General features: G+C 39.1%; 1 protein-coding gene across 2 annotated transcripts; it reads left to right on the forward strand.

Annotated features, from left to right (window-relative positions):
* The first annotated feature begins 6312 nt into the window (after window positions 1–6312).
* LOC101839334 (killer cell lectin-like receptor subfamily B member 1F) lies at window positions 6313–21287 on the forward strand. 2 transcript variants are annotated; one of them, XM_021235299.2, is made up of 7 exons: window positions 6332–6455; window positions 7507–7608; window positions 10726–10824; window positions 15060–15134; window positions 15628–15782; window positions 16133–16248; window positions 18163–21287. In XM_021235299.2, the coding sequence occupies exons 1-7, from the start codon at window positions 6371–6373 to the stop codon at window positions 18284–18286; spliced, it is 756 nt and encodes a 251-aa protein (XP_021090958.1). In that variant the 5' UTR covers window positions 6332–6370; the 3' UTR covers window positions 18287–21287. The 2 variants fall into 2 exon arrangements, with proteins under 2 accessions (XP_005084141.1, XP_021090958.1); XM_005084084.4 differs by lacking the exon at window positions 7507–7608 and having other exon boundaries at window positions 6313–6455.
* The last annotated feature ends 723 nt before the right edge of the window (window positions 21288–22010 follow it).

Genomic DNA, 22010 nt, shown 5'->3' on the forward strand with positions numbered 1-22010 from the left:
TTTTCTCATACGTTCTTAGTTTCATTTAAACCATTATCTACCCCTTCTCTCCTCCAGTCCCTTAACCCCATCCTTGCTTAAACTAACATATTTTTCAATTATTTTATTTTTATTCCAGAATTTGTGTGATTTTATTTACACTTTCTACATCTTCATTGGTATAATTAATCCATGAATTGCTTTCCTAGAGTTGTTTTTTTGTGGTGCCAGTAAACATCTCCATGACAACTTTTGAAGATGGTGTGTCTAGGAACTGGAGAGATAGGTCAGTTGCTCTATAGCTTCCTTATAGGCAGTAAGATCACACTTCAGACTGCATCACCTATGTAAATAACTGGGAGGTATGTCAGCCCACCTGCAATCCCTGTGCTTGTGAGATGGAGATAGGAGACTACTGGAACAAGCTGGCTAACCAGAATAATTGAATAAGTGGGTTCTGCACTTTGTTGAGAGATCCTGACTCAGTAAATAAAGTACAGTATGATTAAAGACACCTGATATCAAACTTTTGCCTCCATATGTACACATATATACCACTGATATGCACCTACACACATGTGAACAGACAAACAAACATGCATACATACCATGTACACATGCAAAAGAAGAAATAAAATTATATCACAAGCAGCTTATATAGCTTATATATTTAGTTTAAGAAATTTTCTTTTCATTTTTTTGTTGGACCATATTTTGCTACTTAGTTTGTTTCTGTAATTGGGACATCTGAAAAACCAGTCCCATCTCCCTTATGTTTTGTTTGGGCTCTCCATCTGAGGTAAATGTTCATCAGTTTGAGGTTATTGTCTTTCTCAAACCTGTGTTCTTGCCTCCCTGTCTTTGCCCTGTCTACTCATGAACTGTGCCTCACACACACTGCTTTCTTCTATTATCCATGGGCTCTCAACTGGTGACATGTCCACTGGCCATACAAGTATGGCAAGACAGAAACAGTTCTTAGGTATCTTAAACAAACCAGAAAATTTCTTTCCTGCACATTGTTTTGTTTCATTGAAACAAAGCAGGCTATCTGTGATGACCCTGACCAATAGGTTATTTTTCAGTGACAGGGTCCTGAGCAGAAAGGCCTGGGAGATCAGAGATAAAGAAGACAGGACAAGTGAGCCTGAGATGTATTGTAGAAGCTGTATCTTATTCCAAGAAAGTTTATTAAGAAATTATGGGAACTTTTCTTTGTCTGTGCCCCCCCATTGGGTGCCACCTGTAGTAACCCATCTTTGTGGGTCTTTATTCAGATCCATCTCAATTGCTAGGTTCATACCTGAGAGGGGGAGTGTGCATTGCAAATGGCAGATAAAGATACTAAGGAAAAGACAGAGATACAGAATAGAGTCAGGAGAGCAGTCCAGTGAATATAGAATATGCCAAGTTTATTCTTCAACATTATTATATACCCCAGCTAAACAGGGGAACACTTCTTTATCATGATATAAGGAACAAACAAACTTTCTTAATTCTCCTAACATTTTGTAATCACAACTTAGACTAAATCTCTCATTATCTGATCTTGAGGGTTAAGAGTAACCATACCTTAGATCAAGTCTCTTGTGTTTTAGATAAGACATTCATGCCTAAGACCAAACACCCCACAGTAGCCATGCCTTAGACCTTTAGATCTTATGACTTTAACTTTGGAAGAGTAAGGATACTTTTGAACTCTGTGACCTTAAGTCAAGATGAATCAAAGTCATTTTTATCGACCCCAACAAGAAACGCAGCATCTTTTGCATTATTTCCAGGGGATAAATGGGACAGAGTCAGAAGAAAGCTAACATACATGGGGCAAAGCTAACCAAGCTGTGATGCACAAAGGGAACATGGAGTATTGAAAGAACATGACAGACCAAGCATACAGTGGGCTTGGTGAAAAGTTTCTGCAACCTGTGTGTTTTTCCACCAATGCAATAAATCAGATCAAGCCAAATGAATAAGTCCAGGTTTAATCTGAACAAAACATTCCTGAGTGGTCCCAGGAAAGAGGAGAAGACATGAGGGAAAACCATGAGGGGAAGTCTGTGGGACAGACCTCATATACCCTCTGGGGGTGTAGCTGCTGCTTGGTGGGCTTTCTTTGAGAAGGTTTGGAGATGGCAGCTCCAGAGGAGAGTTTAAGTCTGGCTACTTCATGCTGGCAAGAGATGATGAAGGGAGGGGTAGTTGGCAGTCAGTTGGGCTCATGCTCAGTGGGAGGTATGGGTGGAGAATCATTTGCTTAGCTTCCATCCTGGAGCGCTCAGAGGCTGTTTCCTTTTTTTTTTTTTTCCAAGACAGGGTTTCTCTGTATTGTTTTGGAGGCTGTCCTGGAAATCACTCTGTAGACCAGGCTGGACTCAAACTCACAGAGATCTGCCTGACTCTGCCTCCCAAGTGCTGGGATTAAAGGCATGTGCCACCAACGCCCTGCCCAGACACTGGTGCAGGGTCTGCCACAAGCTGGTGCAAGGAATGGTGTATCTGGAGGGACCCTGTAGGTTGGGTTTTTCCAGGAACATGCAGGTACCTGTAAAATAGCTGGAGTAGACTTTTATCTTGGTGTCATAACAAAAGGCTTTGGCTTTGGATTAAAAGGCATGAACGTTTTTCATAGGGCCTGGATTTAGCACGATGGAACATATCTTTAAGTCTATATTCACTGAAAAAAAGATGTTGAGCAAGAGGAGGAGGAGGGAGTTGCACATGCTTGCAGGGTTCATACCTTCCTTGATGTTGATCTGTGTCAGACAGGAAGAAGTTGGCTTTCAGCAGAGTTTTGTCATATGTGTCTAGATGCAATGCAGTAATGCTGAAAAGGCCTCTATATAGTCCTAAAAACCAGGACCAGTAAAATCCACAGAAATGCAAGAACTCCTGAAAACTGTAGTCAGTGCTTTGCCAGTTTATCAAAATTGCATTTATTAATGCTAAAACTCTGATCCTACCAAGTCAGTGTAAGAGAGTTTTTCAATTTCCCTGCTTCTGAGATGTCCATATGATACTTTAGGCCTTAGCCAATGTTGGTGGCCCTGACATTGCTGTGAGACCTTGGGTGACTGTCCAGGTAGTCTGCTGTTTCTGTCTTCACTTGCACCTTTGGAAGTGCTACACTTGCTAGGCGTTGGTGGCACATGCCTTTAATCCCAGCACTCGGGAGGCAGAGGCAGGTGGATCTCTGTGAGTTCGAGACCAGCCTGGCCTACCGAGCGAGTTCCAGGACAGGCTCCAAAACAATAAAGAGAAACCCTGCTTTGAAAAAAACCAAGAAAAAAAGGAAGTGCCACACTTGCATGGCCTGCTTACCCTAGTAATGTCATTTCCCTTCTGAGGTCTTTGATGAGGTTAAAGGGTAGACAGTCATAGCCATATCCTCTCTGAAGCAGTGGCTCAGGTGATCCAACATCTAAAACAGCTGAGATGATGCAGCCTTGGAAACTACAAATACAACTTAGCCAGGTTTCTGTGTTTTGTCATGATCCCCATGGTATGGACGGCGCCCCCAACTAGCAGGAAGCAGTTTGGAATGAATAACGTCCAAATTCCCAAATGCTGTTTATAAATTTTTGTTTTTATTTAAATGGAGTTGGTTATAAATGTTTAATGATCACAACTAATATCTTTTTAAAGCTAAAAGGGAGATTATGGTATGGAGATGAATACTTTGTATTGGTATGGATTTTCATTTATTGATACAAATTTAAGATCAATTTTATGATATATATATTTCTCCTCTTGTTTAGATATTGTGTTTATAAAGTTCTTTTAAAATTAAATGTATAATTAAGTGCAGATTATAGATAGTTACCTGTAATAATCAATACTTATAGTTAGGTTAGTTAGGTTTTCTAGATATACAGAGATATAATTGAGATGGCTAGATTTTCTTCAAACTTTTCAAAGACCTACAGAATATATGGCATTTAAATGGTTTAGGGTTTTTTTCATTATAGTGAGACACAACTACTCCTGACAAACCAATTACATCTGAGAGGAAGTTAGGCACCGAAGAAACTCTCGTGGAGTTTGCTTTCAACATGGCAAGATTAGCCGTTTGGGCAAGAAACTGCTCTTGCCTGGATTATTTGATTGTTACTGTATAAACTGGACATGCAAGACTGATAGGGGAGTGACTGCTGAACTTGATGGACAGTCCTACAGGGTTCGTGCTTCATGGAAGAGTGTGCCAGACATTCTGCAGGACACAGAAAAATGACTAAAAACCTGCCAATTCAGATGAACAATTTAAAATTTCCTGCTTTTCTGAGAAGTCTGCCTGTGGCCTATAGACTGAAGATGGATGCCCCAACGTTACAGAGGAACTTTGGGTGAATGTCCAGGTAGTGAGGTGTCTCTGCCAATTTTAGTGTTTATATATTATCCTTCTGTGGTCTTTGATGGAGTTGAAGACAGATAGTTACAGTTTTCCTTGGTTATAATAAAAGATAAGCTACGTATAAGACTTTAGACTCACAAAGACAGGATAGATGATACTTTCTTTAAATCTTGCTAACACTAATGGACTAAATATTGTATTTAAAGTTCTTGCTTAGATTTTGCTATGTTAAAGTTAAAACCTTTCTTTTTATTCAGACAAAAAAGAGGAGATGATGGGAGAAGTCCTTCTGTGTAAATGTTTGTCTTATTGGTTAATGAATAAAGCACTGTTGAACAATAGGGAAGCAAAATAGGTGGGACTAGGAGTTGAGGAGGATTCTGGGAAAGAGAGGCACAGTCAGTCACCATGTAATTCGTGAGAGAAGTAAGAGGTCTGGACCCTTTCTCTGGTAAGAGAAGACCATGTGGAAATACTCAGATTAGCAGTTATGGGTTTTTAAATTGAGTCAGAGCTAGCCAACAAGAAACCATTACAAACAGCCAACAGTTTCATAATTAATACAGCATCCTGCATGTTCATTTGGGACTGACATGTCTCTGGGACCAGGTTGGTGGGAGAATGCACGTTACAATTAGCACAGCTAAATTGTCTAGGAGTGCATTCTCAGGAGGCTTTTATTTTTTTTGTGCTATGATGGCTACATAACTACACGGTACTTGGTGTTTCTTCTGATATTCTGTAATTGACAAGTGGTCAGTTTGCTTTACACTCATGTGGACAAATGATGGTAGCTTCTGGTTGTTTTTTCCATTTAGTTCACACTTTACGGCATAAAAACATTTGTCAGCGTCTTTACTAGAAATCTCACCTCAATTCTGCTATTCTTAGTAGAGCTATTGCAACTTCTAGTAGCCACAAACAGGTAAACTTCATTGTTCTCACAGCATTATTTGAATCTTCTGCTTAGAGCATCAGACTTCTCTTCAGTGTATTGATATTTCCAATTTATCCCCACAGCTTTTATTGGATGAAGGTATTAAAGTATGCTCCATGAACAAACTTCATACTTGGAATGCTTATTCACACATTCCCCATGTAATGTTACACTATCTTAACAAAAGAAGAAGCATAACCCTAACATATGCTTACTCTCACTTCCTCCTCATAGTCAGTGTTCTTGGGGCACCAGAGTGCTCCCCATACTGTGAGTGTGCATCTCCTGTCTTCTGATGCCACTGTCATTTAGTTGTGAGGGCTTGGTACAATTCCACTCTGACCACAGAAAATGATGCTACAGTAGCCCTGATTTTGTTCTTCTTTTTTTCACTTGTGACATTAGAATGCCTAACTTGGAGTTTGTAGTAGTTGGGCTAAGACTCTAGGCCTGAAAACCCTTGGAGGGATTAGCACATCCCATAAACCTAAGTCCTTCACTCTCTGTATCTCTGAGAGATGAAGTCCTTGACTCAGGTGAACATCGCTGTACCTGTATGGACTTTCAGGACAATGCTGAAAGACATGTGTGGCTCCCTCCTCATTACTATTCTTACTGTGTCAGTCATTGTTTTGTTAATTATTTTTTTAAAAAATCCACATTAATATTTTATTTCTGTATTTCACAGCTTCCTTCACAGCATGAATGTTTCAGGAGGATTTTATAACTTCAATTCAAGTCAAATAGCAGCAGGGGCTTTCACATATTTTTATTTTCACAACATGGCACAGTATATTTCCTGTGAGTGTGGTGGGGATGATTCCTCAGATTTTTGTTCAATAGTGATTTCTTTGTTTTACCTCTGCTTTTAACTCAAAACAGATGATTAGAGGAAGAAGAACAAAAAATTCAGAATAGATCACGTGTTACATCTTCTGTTTTAAAGATAAGAATGTGGAAACTCTGTGGTCATAGTGGGTACCTGTGGTAAAACCCTTAACTACAAGTGTGGGTGGGTGTGGACGAAGAGAACAGAGTGTTCATACCGGATTTCCTTTCACCTCACAGAGCTGGTCACTGTTCACAGTTCACATCTTTTGTCTACAATGGATTCATCAAGAGTCTATGGCAGTTTGAAGACATCTAGGACCCCAGAGTACAAGCCTGTATCACTCTCATTTCTTCCCTCAGGTAAGTGACTTTTTTTCTCCTTTTGGCATTTGAATATCTTCTAGAGTTAAGATTCTCATTATATTTCAGTTTAAAAAATCATTTATTCTTTTTTCAAAGACAGTTTCTGTTGTTTTTCTATTTTTTTGTGTGTGTATTTTTTAAAATTTAAATTAGAAACAAGCATGTTTTGCATGTCAATCCCAGTACCCTCTCCATCTCCTCCTCTCCTGCCCCCCACTGACCCTTATCCCATCAACTTTTTGCTCCCCAGGGAGGGTGAGGCCTTCCATGGGGGATCTTCAAAGTCTGTCATATCATTTGGAGCAGGGCCTAGTCCCTTCCCTCTGTGTCCAGGCTGAGAGAGTATCCCTCTGTGTGGAGTTGGCTCCCAATTCCATTTGTGTACTAGGAATAAATACTGATTCACTACCAGAGGCCCCATTGATTGCCCAGACTTCCAACTGACATCCACATTCAGTGGGTCTAGAACAGTACTATGCTGGTTTCCCACCTATCTGTGTGGAGTTCATGAGGTCCCCCTTGTTCAGGTCAGCTGTTTCTGTGGATTTCTCTAGTCTTGTCTTAACCCCCTTGCTTATCACTCCTCCCTTTCTGCAACTGGATTCCAGGAGGTCAGCTCAGTGTTTAGCTGTAGGTGTTTGCTTCTGCTTCCATCAGCTACTGGATGAAGGCCCTAGGATGGCATTTAAGGTATTCATCAATCTCATTATTGGAGAAGGGCATTCAAGGTTCCCTCTCCACTATTGCTTAGACTGTTAATTGGGGGTCATCATTGTAGATCTCTGGACATTTCCCTAGTGCCAGATTTCTCTTTACATCTATAATGACTCCTCTTATTAAGGTATCTCTTTTCTTGTTCTCCTCTAGTCTTCCTCTGACTTAGTCTTCCTGCTTCCTCATGTCCTCCTCTTCCCTTATCTTCTCCCCTTCTCTTACTCCTAATTCCCTCTCCCTTCCCCACATGCTCCCAATTATTTCAGCAACATGTGTGGTTGGTTGTGGACGCAGACAACAGAGTGTTCATAGCATATTTCCTTTTGTCTCACAGAGCTTGTCACTGTTCATAGTTCACTTCTTGTGTCTAAAATGGACTCATCAAGAGTCTATGGCAATGTAAAGACATTTAGCACACCCTCATCTCTTTCCTCAGGTAAGTGACTTTATTTGTCCTCTTGGCATCTGAATAATTTCCAGAGTTAGAATTCCCATTATATTTCAGTTTAAAAAATAATTTCTTTATTCTTTTAAAATTCATTTTGCATTCCAATCAGAGTTCTCCCTCTCACCCATTCTTCAACCCCCCTCTTTCCTTCCCTGAAGCCCATCACCAGTCCATTCCTCCTCACAGATAAGGTCTCCCATGAGAAGTCAACAAAGTCTGACACAATAGGTTGAGGCAGGTCCAGGCCCCTCTCCCATGCATTAAGACCGAGCATGGCATCCCACTATAGGGAATGGGTTCCAACTAGTTAGGTCATGTACCATATTATATTGTGGTCTTACTGCCACTGAGCATGGCATCTCACCCTAAGAATGGGCTCCAACAAGTTTTCTCATATATTGTGGTCTTATTACCAGGTTCCTCACTGATAGTTCAGGCTTTACAACTCTCTCTCTCATAGGGAGGCTCTAGTTAAGTCCCCCTGTAGTCTCCACAGCTATAGGTCTAGAGTTCATGAGTTTCTGCGAGTTTGGTTGAAACCTGAACACAGATTCTCCTATTAAGTTTCAGTTCTTCAGATCTTCCACAGTTCTACAGATCAGTCTCTGTAAATTTCTCCATCATGATCTTGACCTCCCTGCCCATATATTCTCTCCTCCCTCTCTTCAGTTGCATTCCTGGAGCTCGGCCTGGTGCTTGGTTGTGAATCTCTGCATCTGGTTCCATTAGTTACTGAATGAAGGTTCTTTTATGATAGGTGGGGTATTCACCAATCTGACTACAGGGGTAGGTCAGTTCTGGCGTACTCTCCACTATTGTTAGGAGTCTTAGCTGAAGTCATCCTCGTGGATTCTTGGGAGTTACCCTAGCACTAGGTTTCTTCCACAGTGGCTCTCTCTGTTAAGATATCTCTTTCATTGCTCTTCCACTGCATCCCCACAGACAATTCCATTACCTCATGTTCTCATCCTCCTTCTACTTAACACCAACACCCCAAGTTTACTTAGTAGATCCCATATAATTTCCCTGCTCAGGCTGATCCATGTGTCTCTCTTACGATCCTCCTTCTTTGTAGACTGCAGTCTGGTTATCCTTTGCTTTACAACTAATATCCAATTATGAGTGAACATAGTGTCTTTGTCTTTCTGAATCTGGATTTCTCTATTGCCAATTCTGGTCAGCTAGCCACTGGCTCTACCCCCTGATTCAAAGTTAAACCTTACTGACAAGAATTGGGAGTGTCAGAGTGTGATTAAAATATTCCACAACATTACCATTTAACTCAAAGCATGCTGTCAGTAATAAGAGGAAGTATTTAGAAGCAGCAGGAAACTAACAAAACCAGGAATAAATCTGTACCTGTAGAAATTAAGAAATTCTAGCCATGTATGGTGGGGCACAGCTGTAATGCCAGTACTTGAGAAGTGGAGACAGGAGTGCCAGGAGTTCAAAGCCATCTCAACCACAGGGGAGTTTATGAAGAAACCCAATCTCAGAAGCAGAACAAAGCAAAACAGGAAGCAACTAGGAAAACTTCACTCAGGATGGTATGGTACTTGGTTCTAATAATTAAATCTAGAAACAATTAATGAAATGATAACACATGGAACTGTTTGAAATTAAATGAGAGCAAACAGGAGATCATGATTATATTAGAGATTAAAATCCAACCAATGTTTCTCCATATCTTTATAAAAATCTATAATTACATTCCATATGAAATTCACATTTTTAAATGTCTAGAAGAAAGTTAAATTGACAAAGATATACTTGATGAACACATTTCAAAAATTAGTATATTTCACTATCTAATAAACAGAAGACGTCCACTGTTGACATAGTTACCAAGGAAAGCAGAGATATTAAAGATGGTGTATAGTCATTGCAGTGTAGTAGACATAATGTATACCATGTTATATAGGAAGCATGGAGGTCCTTGTACTCACAAATAAGCACTGTGTAAACCAGGAATGTTCAATACACTGGATTGCTTCTTCAAAGAAGGGGATGCATAATCAGAGGGTGTGGACATGGCTAATACCCTGGTGACGTTTGCACTATCCGTGTGGCTGAGACCACAGTGAGTCATCTCCCAGACACTTATCATGAGCTTGTCAATCTATAGAATCTACCTTTATGGAAGGTGTCACATGTTCTTTGTAAAGAGTCTATGTAGTATAGCCTAAGCTTTATTTTGTTCATGGGATTGAGTTAGTTATCACCAGAGAAGTTTCCATAGCTCATACTGTGCTTAGATATGCCTAAAGTACACTAGTTGGGGTCAGAATCCAGAAGCTTAAACCAACACTGGCTACTTAGTCATGTTGATTTGAACTGTCTTCTTGCCTCCAGTATATAGTTACACTGCTAGTCGTGGTGTTCACAGAGACTCCCACAATGTTACACCACAGTACCCCTTATCTGCTATAAACATAGTGTATGTCATGTTACAGCACAGTGCCCTTTATGTGTTATAGACATAATGTATGTCTTGTTAAAGCACAGTACCCCTTATCTGCCATTTCAGTGTCTGTATCTTTTGTTGCTTATAGTCAATGGTTGTCTTAAAGTACTAATTAGAAAATTGTAGAATTAAGTAAATCAATATTTTAAGCTGGACACTGCTCTGAGCAGCAACAATGAGGTTCCACAGCATGTAGGTCAAGAGTGAATCACTAGTCATTAATATTTGTAACACTCACTCAGCGATGGTCCCAAATCTCAAAAGTAAAGCAAAAGTAAAGATAGCAACAGCCCAGTCATTCCAAAGAAAAACCATAATGTATTCATTTAAAAGGTGATTGTAAAAGTATGCAATTTAAATGAAAAATTTGTTATGCTATCACACATGAAACTGTGAAAGCTATAGCCGCCAGATGTAGTATGGGCTTAGGTAAGATGGAAAACTGTGTGTATGTGTGTGTACCTGATTATAAAACAGTTCCAGAGTGTGGAGCACAATCTCCAGTTTCAATCAGTCCCCTAGGAGTATTGGAAAGCGTTCTTGTAGTTAAGGGAGGTCTTATGTAGTAACAAAGCCACCTTTGACTTTTATCTCAGATGTACTCAAGTGGATTTAACAAGTGTATTCTTTGCACTTCTTAGGTGCCTGTCGGTGCCCACACTGGCATCAGTTGGCTCTGAAACTCAGCTGTGCTGGGCTGATCCTTCTTTTCTTGAGCCTGATTGGACTCAGTGTCTTAGGTAAGTGCAGAAATTGTTTTTGCTTCATAATTTCCCACAAGAACTTTAGTCTTCTTCAGAGTATTTGGATACCTTGAGCATAGGGGAAGGTCAATGACATTGAATGTTGCAGGACAACAACCCTTGTCCACTGTGGAAACTTCATAATTCTTCCATATTTAATTTTTTTGAGAAACATTATGAGGTGTGTCATATGTATATCTAGAACTGTAGAAAAATGTCACAAATGTGACAAAATATGACAAAAATTGAGAAGACTAGAAGACTCCCATATTTATCTATTACATGCCTTCTAAACCTTCTCTTGGGATGGGTGTGATTGAAGATGAGCAAGCTCAGGTGTGACTGTGAGCAAGCTGAGAGTTTCAGCAATACCCACAGACTGACGTGTCAATCAGATCATAAACAGTCTTGGAGCTGTGTGAATCCAAGTGCTCTGTGCTTTTCTTGTTTACATATCCACATTTGTCCCTTAATCCATATTTTTGGGTTTTTAAAAAAATAACTTGATTTACTGAAGTGAGAAATATTGTTTTATCTACAGCACAGTGGCTGCGCCTGAATTTACCAATGCCTCAGTTTCTGACTACACCTCCACAGCTATCACCTTGCTGTTGAGGTCTGGGGGAGCCTTCATGTCCCACTGCCCACCTCTGCCACTACCTAAGCCACCTCTATGTAGTGAGGCAAATGCTATTTCAACAGAGTCTCTCCTTTTTTTATTTTACCAATAAAGACTCAGGAGCCAGATGCTGGGGTGAAACCTGCTAGCTCAGGGAGGCAAAGAAAGCAGCTGGCTCACCTTCCTTCTCATTCTTTTGTTTGGAATATTCCTTTATGTTGTATGAAAATGTGACATTGTCATTGGTTTAATAAAGAGATGAATGACAAATAGCTAGACAGGTAGAGATTAAGTGGGACTCCTGGGGACAGAGAGGTCCCAGGGGGAAGAAGATAGGCAGAGCCACCAGTCAGATACAGATGAAGCAAGATGTATAGTACAGAGTAAAGGTAACCAAGCCACATAAAATAGATTTAAAAATATGGGTTAGTTTAAGTTATAAGTACTAGCTAGGAACAAGCCTAAGCTAAGGCTGAGGTTTCATAATTAACAGTAAGTCTCTGTCATTTGTGACCTAGCAGCCCCAAGAAAAAACCTGTTACATATGGTATTCAACATCCAGCCAAGTATATCCACATAATGCCTGAGAAAGCTTTTTTAAAAAAGTTCAGAATATTGAGTTAAATGTATGTTCGTGGTGACCATGGTCTCTTGGATAGGCTTGGCAACATACAAAGACTGTTGCCTGCGGGTTAGAGCAGGCTGCCAGCATGACGAGCCAGCACCATGCACTAAGCTGAGCTGTGTGGTAGGTAACCATAGCTGCTTAGGATTTGTCCCACACAGAAAAATGCTGCAGGTGCTTAGTAAAGTCAGGTAAAAAGGTACATTATGTTTAAACATGTGATTGGATGCTGAAGGAAGAAAAGAAAATGGGTATAGACGGTCATTAAAAACTTAGTTTAAAAATTTTCAAAATTTTAAAAAAGGAGTAAGGGACACACACACACACAAACACACAATATTATAACACAGGGTATTTGGCTCTTATATGGTGCTTTGAATTTTTTTGAATACTAGGAACTAGAAAATGATTGCTCCTGAGAGACATTGGAGCGTGGAAGGGACTGTTAGATTTAACCAACCTAGATACTTTAGGATAACCTTAACTTTAAAATGGAAGTCAGAAAATGTATTGCTTTGAGGAAGAGGTTATACTTTTGATTCCAGAGAAAGTGAAAGGTGTTGATATAAGGTTAAAGAGGATCAGGTTTGATTGGGTGAGGCCCCTTGAAAATCCTGACTAGAGACATAATAGACCTAGAAAAACTATAAGACAGGTGTTGCATATTTTACCTGCTCAAACATAAAACAAAATTTCATCTTTGACTGGCTTGGGTACAATGCAAAGTCCATATACCATATATATGCTACCTTTGAAAGTTCATGCGTTTTCAGAACAAGGGGACCAGACACCAGTGAAATGCATGGCCCAGGTGATCCAGCCTTTCAGAGTGACTATGTTTCAGTTTCTTCAGTGTTCTACATCCAGAACAGCTTCAAGGCTCCTGGCTGAGTTAGTCCAGCCTTACAGACTATTGCAGCCAAGAATTCAGATAAACTTTGTAGTTTCCCATTATACAGAGACTGGACAACAAACTGTAGCTTGTTTCTCAGGGTCCCTAGCCAACAGGACACAGTCTAGAGAACATACTGCCTGCATTCTCAAGAGGTGGGGTAGGTGGGATTTGGTCATTTGGTGGGTTATGGATGTTTGTCATCACTTAGAGGTGTTGGCTACAAGTTGTTATTGATCATGGTCAGAAAAAGTTTGAAAAAAGGAGATTAGATAAGAGATCTCTTTCTGAAAGGAAAAATGGGTATATTATAGAACTGATGGGATAAACAGGTAGATTGTTGAGTCTACTTTTGAAAAACCACTAGCTTCAAGTATTTTACATTGGTAATGGATTTTTATATGTTGATACAAATCTAAGTTTATTTTAGTTATAATGTTCATAATTTCTACTCTTGTTCAGGGTATGCAGCTTATTTAAAGATGTAATGTAAAGTTTTAGTACTTGAAAGCTATGTAGGATAATAAAATAATGCAGTTTAATTGTTAGTAATATATAACAATCAAACTTATAGTTATATTTGGTATGTTTTCAAGGTCGTGCAAACTTATATTTTAGATAGGTGATCTTCCAACATTTCAAAGACTTACAGAATTTAAGTCATTTAAAATATTTTAATAACATTAGGCTTTTCATGACAATGAGACATGTCTGCTCCTGGCAACAACAACTAACCTCACAAAAGAATGATGGGCATAAATGAACTTTCATATGGAGTTTGCTTTCTTTTTGGAAAAGCTGGTCATTTGGGTAAAAAACTGCTCTTGTCTTGACTGCTAAGAGTACGCTGTCTAGACTGGTTAGGCAGGAAACAAAAGAAAGAAATGGACAAAAGTTGTCAGGCAGTGTATAACAGTCCTTCAAAAATGTTTGCTTCACAGAAAAGTCTGTCAAATATTCTAGGCCTATAGGCCAACGATGGATATTCTAATGCTACAGAGGAACCATGGGTGACTGTCCAGGCAGCTAGTTGTTTCTGTCATTTCTATAGTTTTGTAAGTTTAATGGTCTGAAGGTAGTATTATATCCTTCTTGGGTCTCTGATGGAGTTGAAGACAACATAGTTAGAGTCACAGTTTTCTCTGTTACAAATTCAAAAAAGAAACTCACAAGAGAGGTATAAAATATATTTTTCAGGGGCATAAAAACAAATTGTTTATCAAAGAAAATGTTTTGAGGACTAAAAAGATAGTTTTCAGATGGTAATACAAGCTATGATAGAAAATGTTTTAGGTATAAGACTTTAAATTCATCAAGATAAGATAGATAATAGGGCATTTTCTCCAAAAACAAATGGACTGGGCATTGTAAATATAATTCTTACCTGATAATTGTTTTTATTGTTTATAGTTCCATCCTGTTAGATTTAAAACTTTTCCTTCTTATTTAGACAAAATGGTGGAAATATTGTGGAATATTCCTTTACACTGAGTGAAGATGTGTCATTGTAATTGGTTTAATGAAGAGCTGAGTTGCCAATAGCTAGGCATGAGGAGGTTAGGCAGGTCTCATGGAAGAAGAAAGGCAGAGTCACCAGCCAGATACAAATGAAGCAAGATGGGCAGTACAAAGTAAAGGTAACTGAGCCATGTAAAAGAATATAGATTAAAAGATATCGATTAATTTAAGTTATAAGAACCATGTAGGAACAAATCTAAGATAAGGCTGAGATGCCATAATTAACAATAAGACTCTGTACAATTATTTGTATGCTCTCAAACCAAAGAAAAAGCCCGTTGTCCTAGAAACAGTTTCTCCTACCTCATCTGAAACAAAATTTCCTCTAACCAGATGTTCCTCCCTTCTACTTCCTATCCCCCTCTCTCTCCTAACTCCTCACTTTCCCTCGCTCTCTATGGTTGCTCCCAGCCAACTGGTTGCTTGCTGCCTCTCTTGACCTATGGCTCATTTTTATCTAAATAATGCAATCTTGGAGTTCACAGTGTGATCAAATATCCTGCAACAGAGAAATAAAATTCTCATTTCACCTTTTATTTCAGCATTTGATTCTCTTTGTGTGTTTTCTTATTTATTAGTGCGATTCTTAGTGCAAAAACCACCAATAGCAAAATACAGTGTGGCTTCTCAAGAGAACAGGACTGAACCAACAGGTAATTATGTGGCTTGAATTTCCTGAGAATAAGAAGTGATTTTTGATATGTACTGTGAGTTACCTCATTCAATGCTCAAAACATCCATCCATGAAGACACTATAAAATGTTAGGAACTCATGGAGAGTCATGCAGTTTATAATTGGAGGTGCTGGGACCTTCACTGAAGCTGTGTGACCTTGAAGTCTATGATCTTAGGTACCAGGACATGCTGCTCAGGCTGCTGGTGCAAATGATCCTTAATAGGCAAATATCAAATTAAGAAGTTGAATATTTGGTTATTCTAATGAACATGTTCAACAATTTACTTTGGCTGATGTTACTTAATAGAAAAAAAACATAAAGTAAATCCTTTGTAATTATTTTGGATTCCTTGACACATGACAGCATTATCCTTGTTCTGGCATGCTCTGATGAAGAAGCTACTGTGTGGAGTTGATAGTGGTGCAGCAGGAACAGGGCAGAAATCAACATGTGTTCTTTCTTACTCTAGGGGGATCAGCCATGCTAAAGTGCCCGAGAGACTGGCATTCATACCGAGAGAAATGCTTATTTATTTCTCAAACTTCCGGGCCTTGGTCTGAAGGTCTAACTGATTGCTCTGTGAAAGAAGCCACTTTGTTGTTCATTGAAGATGAAGAAGAATTGGTAAACAGTTAAATAAAATTGCCCAGTTAAACGTTATTCTTTCTTGAAGCTGTGTTGATGTCTCTGGACTTTAGCCAACTGTCTATATTGAGGAAGTGGAGATTTGGATTTTAAACAGTTCATCACCTAAGAGACTAATTGGATTTATGAGTTACTAACAAAAATAATGGGATGAATCAATGAAAAGTAGAAATACATAGAGAACAATTTTACAAAGGAGACAGACTTATGATGGTGGGGAACTAGGAAGGAGCTCAATAGCAGACATAGTGCTTTAGAAGTTTGGTACAAGAAAGTCAGTCATGATAAACAGATTGATGATTATGTCTCCCACTATGCTTTGATTATAGAAATTCATCCGGGATTTCTTAAAGAGCAAAGAACGTGAGTTTTTTATTGGACTACATTATGTATCAGCAGAGAAGATGTGGAAGTGGATCAATGGCTCTACTTTAAACCCTGACCTGTGAGTATTAAATGAGCTAATCTGAATATCCAATTCACATCCATATTACTGAAAATTTACTTTTGTAGTTTTGATCTACTTTATAAATTCTTGAGTGTTGAAATAGGCTGAAAAGACAATTCTAAAGTAAGTTGAAAATTTTCTTGTACAAACAGACATCAACTCTTTATGATAATGTATGTGTGTATATTTATTTACAATGGGATTTTAAAAGATAGGGAACATGTATGTTTGGAATTCATAGATTTTTCTTCTTCCCACACTCACATAGAAATAAAAAGTATAATGTTTTATTTTATGTGTGTGTGCCTCAGTATATGTGTGTGGCCAGACAAGGGCATTAGTTTTCATGGAACTGGAGTTACGGATGGTTTTGAGCTACCCAGTGGGTGCTGGACCTTGAACCTGGGTCATCTGAATGGGAAGTAAGCACTCTTATCCTCTAACCCATTTCTTTAACCTCTACACAGAAGTTTTTCAGCAGTACTTTAGAATTGTAGCAACAGTATGATGTGTCATGAAATGAATTTCTATAGGTAGAATCAATACAGACATTGCTGTTTAAAAATAATTTCACACAGTAAGGTTTCATATTTTTTTGTGTATATGTGTGTGTGTGTAATTGTACTATGATATAAAATGCTTACTTAATTTTGGTTCATATTAAAAATATGATGAAAAGTGAAGAAATCCATGTAAGGCAGAGGATTTAGCTGAGTGGCTGTGTGATTTTACTCTTTGGATAAAGAGATTCTGTGGTTAGACAGCAGTGATCAGGTACATTTTGAGGCTGTCCTTTTACAATATAAAGAGAGTCAGTTAAACCTGTTTTTGTTTTAAATGGACTAAGAGAATGGCTTTGGGTAAAATCTCCAGCTGTGTAAACATCACAGTTTGAGTTCATCCCACCCAATCCTTATAAGTAGTCAGATTCAGGAGTCCACATTTGTTTCACAGCTCTCCTCAGAGAGACAGGAGGGGACAGGAGAATCACCCAGAAGTACCTGGACCAGTGAGTCTGGAATCCACAGCACAATAACAGAAATAAGGTAGAAAGGAAGGAACCCCTAGAACTGTTGTCTGACTTCTACACATTCTCTGACCCTTCCTTTATCACCCTGTCTCTTCTCTAACTTAACTTCCTGACCCCTTGTTTTCAGACAAGGAAAACAAGGGGAAGTAAAAATTTTGTAAGCAGGAATTTTTGGGAATTAAATGAAATAATGTTAGAGCCTCACCAGAAGTCTGGCTGGAGAGGTCCTGGGAATTTATCAAGGAGTTTTGGAAAAGAAGTCATTGATTTGAGCAGATTGGCTTGATGATTGAAGAAAGAATCTAAAGAATGAAAAAAAAAATGGGACATTTACAGAAGTCCAGCTGAGGGAAGTTCATAGTTTGATTAGCATGAAAGGCACTAGGGTGACATCAAATTTGCTGCTAAGGCCAAGGGCTCCATGCAGAAATCAACAAAGGAAAAGTGACAGCTGAGAGGGAACCCTGTCTACTGCCTGATGTGTGACATCTCTGCTATGTGATTAAGGAAATTGAAGCTCTGCACAATGAAGATGCTTTCCACATGATCACATGACATGTTAGTATTCCACATGGTCACATGACATGTCAGTTGTACATCTAGGAGATTTCATGACAAATTCTCACACCTTCTCCTTTTCATACATCATGATAAAAATGTTTGATGGTCTAGTTCTTCTCCAATGATGGTGCAACTGAAAATTCTAGAGGTTTTTATTGGCAGTATCTTTAGTGTTTATATGTGTTTACAATGTTTGTTACTGTGTTTACTATGCCTTACACACTGTGTAATCTGCAGTATCCTTACATATTCAAAAAAGGCTGATATGATCACTTTTAGAAAATCCTGAAAACTAGGAGCATCTATTCTTTGCTCTTCAGATTACAGGTCACTGGCAAGGCCAAAGAAGACAGCTGTGCTGTTATCTCGAAGACAGAAGTGTTTTCTGACACCTGTTCTGCAGACAACCGCTGGATCTGCCAAAAGAAGCTGAAACATGACTGAAATCCTGTGTCCTGACTCCTGACTGCAAAGCTCATCTCCATTGCTTTACCTTCCACCCCAGATCTATGCACTGAACTGTCAAGGCTGTCGGCCCTCCCGGCACAGTTAGTGGCACAAAGCATGGTTTACAAAACCTCTGTGACTCACAGTCGCTCAGTTGCAATGCCTTTATTCTGTAAATGTAAATGTACACAAACACATGCTCCATAGGAGGAAACCCACGCCAGCAGGGGCACTGGAGGCCTTGTGTGACCTTTGTTGATCTCTGCCCCTGGGGTCATTTATCTGCAGAGAGCTACAGAAAACTGCATAAAAAGTCCTTATCTCTGCCCCCCCCGCTCCAAGCTATCTTATATCTGGGCTGTAGAACCTTGATTAAAGTCTTTGCTCCTGACTCTGACACCAGAGACTCAGAGTTGGCTAAGGAAGAGTTGGCTTTAATGGACACCTCCATAATACATAATTGACTAATGCTGTGATAGTGAGTAACTCTAGGTAAACTGAGCTCTGTCATTGTGACATTTCCCACTCTGCTGTAATCCACAAGCACATCCTGAAGAGCTGGTGGCACCTAGTTCTGAGCTTGTCAGTCTCCAGAGCTGTCAGACAGGAGGGTCTGAGCTTGTCAGTCTCCAGAGCTGTCAGACAGGAGGGTCTGAGCTTGTCAGTCTCCAGAGCTGTCAGACAGGAGGGTCTGTTTTCTTCAGTTTTTTTTTATTATGGCAACAGAAATGGATTTAGACAAGGACTTAACTCTTCCCACTATCACACAGGGCTTCACATTTTATTTCTTCCACAGCTATCTATAGCTTATGGCTCATGCACAAACTGAGGTAGGCTATTTAGTTATTTTAGTAAATTATTAACATATTTTTACTTCTTCAGTTGGAGAAATTAAAAAATAAGCATTTATTCTCATAAATCTCTTGTATATCAACACTTATTGAAAATAGTTGGCAAATTTTTAGTGGGAATCAAAAGAATACAATTTAATTTACTGTATTAGGAGGCATACTAAAATTTCTATTAAAATAGGCATCTATATGCTTTAGAGACTCATTGACCAATTAAATTACTTAAATTGAAGCATATGCTAAAGTCCAAGTAAAATTTCAATGAAAATAATTTTTCAATAAAGTATTGTTATTTTGTATGGATAAATGTTCTGCTTGTATATGTGTCTGTGCACCTTGCATATGCAGTGCACTTAGAAGCCTGAAGGGGGGCATTGGATCCCCTGGGACTTGGCCTTTAGATGGTTGAAAGCTGTAATGTTTGTGTAGGGATCAAATCTGGATCATCTGCAATATCAGGCAATGCTCCTAATCACCGAGCATTTTCAAAATTTCAATATTCTTACTTGTCAGAAACAAGTACTTATATTGTTTTTGATAATAATGTTCCAATATATCAAACATCAAAGTAAATCCATTTTTGAAAATTCTTAAGAAAGAACTTCTCTAAGAAATCCTATCTGAGCAAAGCAGCACTATAAATCAATGGTTAACATCAGCAAAGTTTTGGAAAGGTCCTGTGACTGTTAAGAGCATGTAGCTAAGCAGATATGAGCAGGAGGGAAGCAAGGACATGCACACCCACCTTTTTCTAGTTGGGTACTTCCTGACTAGGGAGGGAGTCAAGAGGACCATGGCTGTGCATTGGTGGCTGTGTCTCTTGATAATTGCAATGTTCCTTTGAAGCTACAGTTGGGCTCCTCCTGCCATGTAAGAAACTAAGGTACCAGGGGACTTTCCCAATGACCACACATGCCACCAATGAGTAAGTTGATGAGCAGGAAAGGAAGTAATGTAGGTACATCTTGGCTCTGGAACAATTTCCTTAACATAGGAGAAAAGAAATTCCCAAGAGGGTAATTGACAATAACATTGTAGAATTAGGACCATAAGAAATTTCTGTAAATTCCATCATTCAGAGCTCAATGAGCTACCTCCCACCTTTAGATCAACCTGCTCCAATCTTGTTTGGAGTGTTCATTCACTTTGAGTTACTTTGCTTTGTTAAAAATCTTTTGCTCAAATTGTGTCTTGGGTGAATTCTTTCTGTGAGAAGACAAGAATAAAGGAGAAGCTGTCACTTGCTAACAATGACACCATCAGGACAGAAATCAGAGGGGACTATTACCATAATTGACAATGTGCACACAGCCTCTTGAGATGGTGTTGGTACCTGTCTTCTGATGCTGCTTAGAAGGAACTGAGTCCTTCTTGATGGTTCAGTTTATCATCCATGGGTCTTAGATCTGAAATCCAGTAACCCTAAAGGTACATTGGTAGGAATGTTTTCCCATGATACCCCCTCCAAGAAAATAATCTGTCTCTGCCACTTTTGTTCAAGAATTAATTTACTTTTGGATAGGATCCTACTAAAATCTATTTAAGCTATGAAGGTGAAATTCTACTAGGAAGCCATGTCTCACTGTATCTCAACAAGCTAAAAATATCAGGCCTAATTGAGATTATTACAGATGTACACATTCACCTGTCAGATTTATTATGAAGGGAGCAGGCAAAAGCACCTTGTCTTAAGTACTGTCATTTTGACTTAAGACTCCATTTTACCTGTAGGGCGAAACACAATTCTAGTCTCCAGGCCTTGGTGGAGCCTGGAACTTTTCTGTGGCTGAACGACCTCTTCCTTAAACAACAGAAATAGTCTATTATGCTCCTCAGTTCTCTAACACATTTTGGTTGTACCCAACAATAGAAGGTACAAATGAATCAGATTGGTTGGGCTGAAAGCCTTCCGTTCTGTGCCAGTTGACCATCATGGAACACTTGAGGAAAGCTCCTCATCCCTGATTGGTGAAAAAATAAGTGTAACTTGGCACAGGTGTGTTTATGGTTTTGGGCTTATAAACCCGACTTCTGCCCCTTTTGGTGGATGCCAGGGGAAACAAAGTTCCTGGGTCCTTGTCCTGCAACCCTGATCCATCAATGACTTCACTTATGTTCTGATTTATTAAAGTCTTTGGAACCTGTAAGAGTAGTCTCTCCCTCCATGTGTTGCAAAATGGGCTGGGTATAAGAATTGATGTAATTTACATGCCTGGAAGCCACAACAAGACCCGAGTTAACTAAGTTGAGGAGTATATGGACCAAAGGAAAACTGCCCACCTTGGCGGGAATGGAAGCTAACATGGCTGTCATGTAAAACAACATTGGGCTCCTCTCCTCAAAAATTAAAATGCATCCATTGGACCATCAAACAACCTCACTCTCCCATGTCCCTGATTAAAAAAATGAGATATTCTAGAATTTAAGAAGCTAGGTATTAATGTATTCATTAATCCCGAAATTGTTGCTGATGAATATAAATAAAAGGAAAACAATCTAAAGAAATTCTTGCCCACCACCAAAGTTCCCCAGAAGATATACAAAGTAACTCTTCAGCTTGAAGATGAAGACAAAGGCAGTCATGAGCCCACTATGAAGAGTGAAACCATGTGTGAAAATGGTTAAGAAAGAAATGAGGGGAAACAACATTATCAGATGAAAGTAATACACAACTTTTAATTAATAATTCGAGTTGATACTAGAAAGCCAATGCTTTGCATTCCACAATCAAAGAAAATAGATTGGCAGATTGAACTAAAAGAGAGGACACAACTATTTATTGCTTCAAGAAACACACCTCAAGGTCAAAGACAGTTAATACCTTAGGGTAAAAAGATCAGCCCATCAGCTTTCTCTCCTTCTTACTACTG

This window comes from Mesocricetus auratus, unplaced genomic scaffold (genome assembly GCF_017639785.1).
Source record: "Mesocricetus auratus isolate SY011 unplaced genomic scaffold, BCM_Maur_2.0 Super-Scaffold_100676, whole genome shotgun sequence".
Lineage (NCBI taxonomy): Eukaryota > Metazoa > Chordata > Mammalia > Rodentia > Cricetidae > Mesocricetus > Mesocricetus auratus.